Source organism: Penaeus japonicus, unplaced genomic scaffold (assembly GCF_977035675.1).
Source record: "Penaeus japonicus unplaced genomic scaffold, GWHDUDI00000001_assembly GWHDUDI00000001, whole genome shotgun sequence".
NCBI classification, from domain to species: Eukaryota; Metazoa; Arthropoda; class Malacostraca; order Decapoda; family Penaeidae; genus Penaeus; species Penaeus japonicus.
Window position 1 is genome coordinate 7,716,308 of NW_028234403.1, and position 2,500 is coordinate 7,718,807.

General features: G+C 39.8%; 1 protein-coding gene and 1 long non-coding RNA gene across 2 annotated transcripts in view; both read left to right on the forward strand.

Moving 5' to 3' along the window:
* LOC122247774 (uncharacterized) overlaps nucleotides 1–1,289 on the forward strand; it is a 5,816-nt gene extending 4,527 nt beyond the window's left edge. The window contains exons 8-9 of the mRNA XM_086535827.1: nucleotides 412–576; nucleotides 1,093–1,289. Coding sequence (XP_086391953.1) covers nucleotides 412–576; nucleotides 1,093–1,289 — 362 coding nt within the window. The remainder of the gene's footprint in view (nucleotides 1–411; nucleotides 577–1,092) is intronic.
* A 115-nt stretch (nucleotides 1,290–1,404) lies between these two features.
* Nucleotides 1,405–2,500, forward strand: part of LOC122247765 (uncharacterized) — a 1,216-nt gene continuing 120 nt past the window's right edge. Inside the window, exons 1-2 of the long non-coding RNA XR_015190954.1 lie at nucleotides 1,405–1,562; nucleotides 2,067–2,500. The exon at nucleotides 2,067–2,500 is cut by the window's right edge and continues 120 nt beyond it. This is a non-coding gene — a long non-coding RNA (uncharacterized LOC122247765). The remainder of the gene's footprint in view (nucleotides 1,563–2,066) is intronic.

Here is a 2,500-nt window from a genome sequence, read left to right on the forward strand (position 1 = left end):
CTCTCTCTCTCTCTCTCTCTCTCTCTCTCTCTCTCTCTCTCTCTCTCTCTCTCTCTCTCTCTCTCTCTCTCTCTCTCTCTCTCTCTTTTTTTTTAGAAAAGTTATCAGGTACCATTCTTAGTCTATATTTATGGACGTATTAGGATGGTGTACCTTTGGAATAGTTAGCACTACAGTTAGACATAGAAAAAAAATGTAATTTGAATCTGGGCATTGCCGGAATAAATACACAGATATATATTTTGTATAAGATAGACTCGCTCCACAAATCGTAACGAGACAAAACGATCTCCATTCCACAATACCTCATCCTTTTATTCCTTTTATTCCTTTTATATCCTCTTCAAACAAAAAAAAAAAAAAAAAAAAAAAAAAAAAAAAAAAAAAAAGATCTTTCCATCTTGCTTCCAGCTATCTCCTCCTGGATCCACTCTGGCGAAGATTCTGGATCATTCCAACAGCCTGGATCAGCCCACGGACCCAGTATGGGGCATCGGGGACATGCTGGCTGGGAAGCATGTCATGTCATCTCCACGAGCTTCGATTGTTTATCAGATGCACGATACCTTTTCCAAGGTTGCATTTTATTGTTAATATATTGCAGAATGAGGACGATATACTGTGACTTTTATTCTTGTCAAGAATATATATATATATATATATATATATATATATATATATATATATATATATATTTATATATATATTTATATATGTGTGTGTGTGTGTGTGTGTGTGTGTGTGTGTGTGTGTATGTGGTGCTTTATGTTTATGGAGAATGGATGTCTGGTTAAATCCTTATCTGACACGGCTATTTAGATACAATGCCCTTCATCTCACAAGCAAATATTTGGAATCTTTCACTTCAAACCTCGGTTTTCTCTCATCAATGATTATCCGTTTGTGATCATCTGCGCGTGTGCATGCGTGCGGGTGTGTGTGTGTGTGTGTGTGTGTGTGTGTGTGTGTGTGTGTGTGTGTGCGGGTGTGTGCATGCGTGCGGGTGTGTGTGTGTATGTGTGTGTGTGTGTGTGTGTTAACTGTATAGTAAGTATAGTAGTACATAATAATCATTGAATATTCTTATTCCAGACGGGCGGAAAATGCCTATCGTACGCGATGTCGGAGAGCCTCATCGGCATGGTGCAGATTTCCTTCATGTTCCCCGAAGGATCGCCGCTAAAGAAAGAGATAAATCACGTGTAAGTCCTAAATTCCTTGATTCAATCCTAGATGGAGCTGATGACAAGCAAGTAAGGATCCAAGCCCTCGAAAATTTACATTCCTAATACGAGTAAACTTTTCAAAACCAAAACCAAACCTAGCTCTTCGTAAACGCCACCCCCCAAAAAAAAAAAAAAAAAAAAAATCATTCCTAGAAGCCATTACGTTTTGCAGTGTCCGTCGTCTGAAGCAGTTCGGCATTTTGGATTACGAATACAGGAAGCAGATCGCAAACGCAACCGAGTGCTTGAAGCCCATCTCCGCGCAAATCGGCGGCAATGACCTTCGACCTCTTGACCTCGGAGATTTCTACGGCGTGTTCATGTTATACGGCGCAGGTGAGTGCATAGATTGAAAAAAAGGGGAATGTGTTAGAGAAAAGTTTCTTAGAAAGTCGAATCGAATGTCAGTTTTTCGACATTTAATCGTGTGTGTGTGTGTGTGTGTTAAAAGTATTCTTTCTTTGGATTCCGACTGCGTGACTTTTTTAAATTTTCATTTCTGATTCACTCTCAATACTTCCTAAGAAGGCCCAGGCTATAAGAATATTTTTTATGTAACCTTTTCATTTTCTCTCTCTCTCTCTCTCTCTCTCTCTCTCTCTCTCTCTCTCTCTCTCTCTCTCTCTCTCTCTCTCTCTCTCTCTCTTGCTCTCTCTCTCTCTCTCTCTCTCTCTCTCTCTCTCTCTCTCTCTCTCTCTCTCTCTCTCTCTCTCTTGCTCTCTCTCTTGCTCTCTCTCTCTCTCTCTCTCTCTCTCTCTCTCTCTCTCTCTCTCTCTCTCTCTCTCTCTCTCTCTCTCTCTCTCTCTCTCTCTCTCTCTCTCTCTCTCACTCTTTCACCAGGGTTATTTCTCGCATTTCTGGTCTTCACGATGGAGGTCCTCGCTAGCCACACGGAGAAGTCCAAGAGGAAGAACGAAACAACAGAATAAAACCCTCTGACCTGAACTGACCCCTCGCCACTGACTCCTTTGAAAGATCACCTGAAAGAACTCTTAGATTTCTTATGAATTCAGAAGGCACAACGACACACCGAGTTGAATATTGCTTTGTTGTTCACGCTTTTTATTTTTTTCGTGCAAGGAAGTTCAACTTTTAATAACACGCTATTTAATGTATGGAATTTTATGCAGAGAGTTTAGCTAAAGCAGATATTGTGAAGGATGAAGCATGGTGTATAAGCTGTTTCCTTTACTTGTTATAGGACTTTTTTTTCTATAATTATTTTATATTTAGAGTTTAGGATGTAATGTATAGAAACATTATCATATACGGGA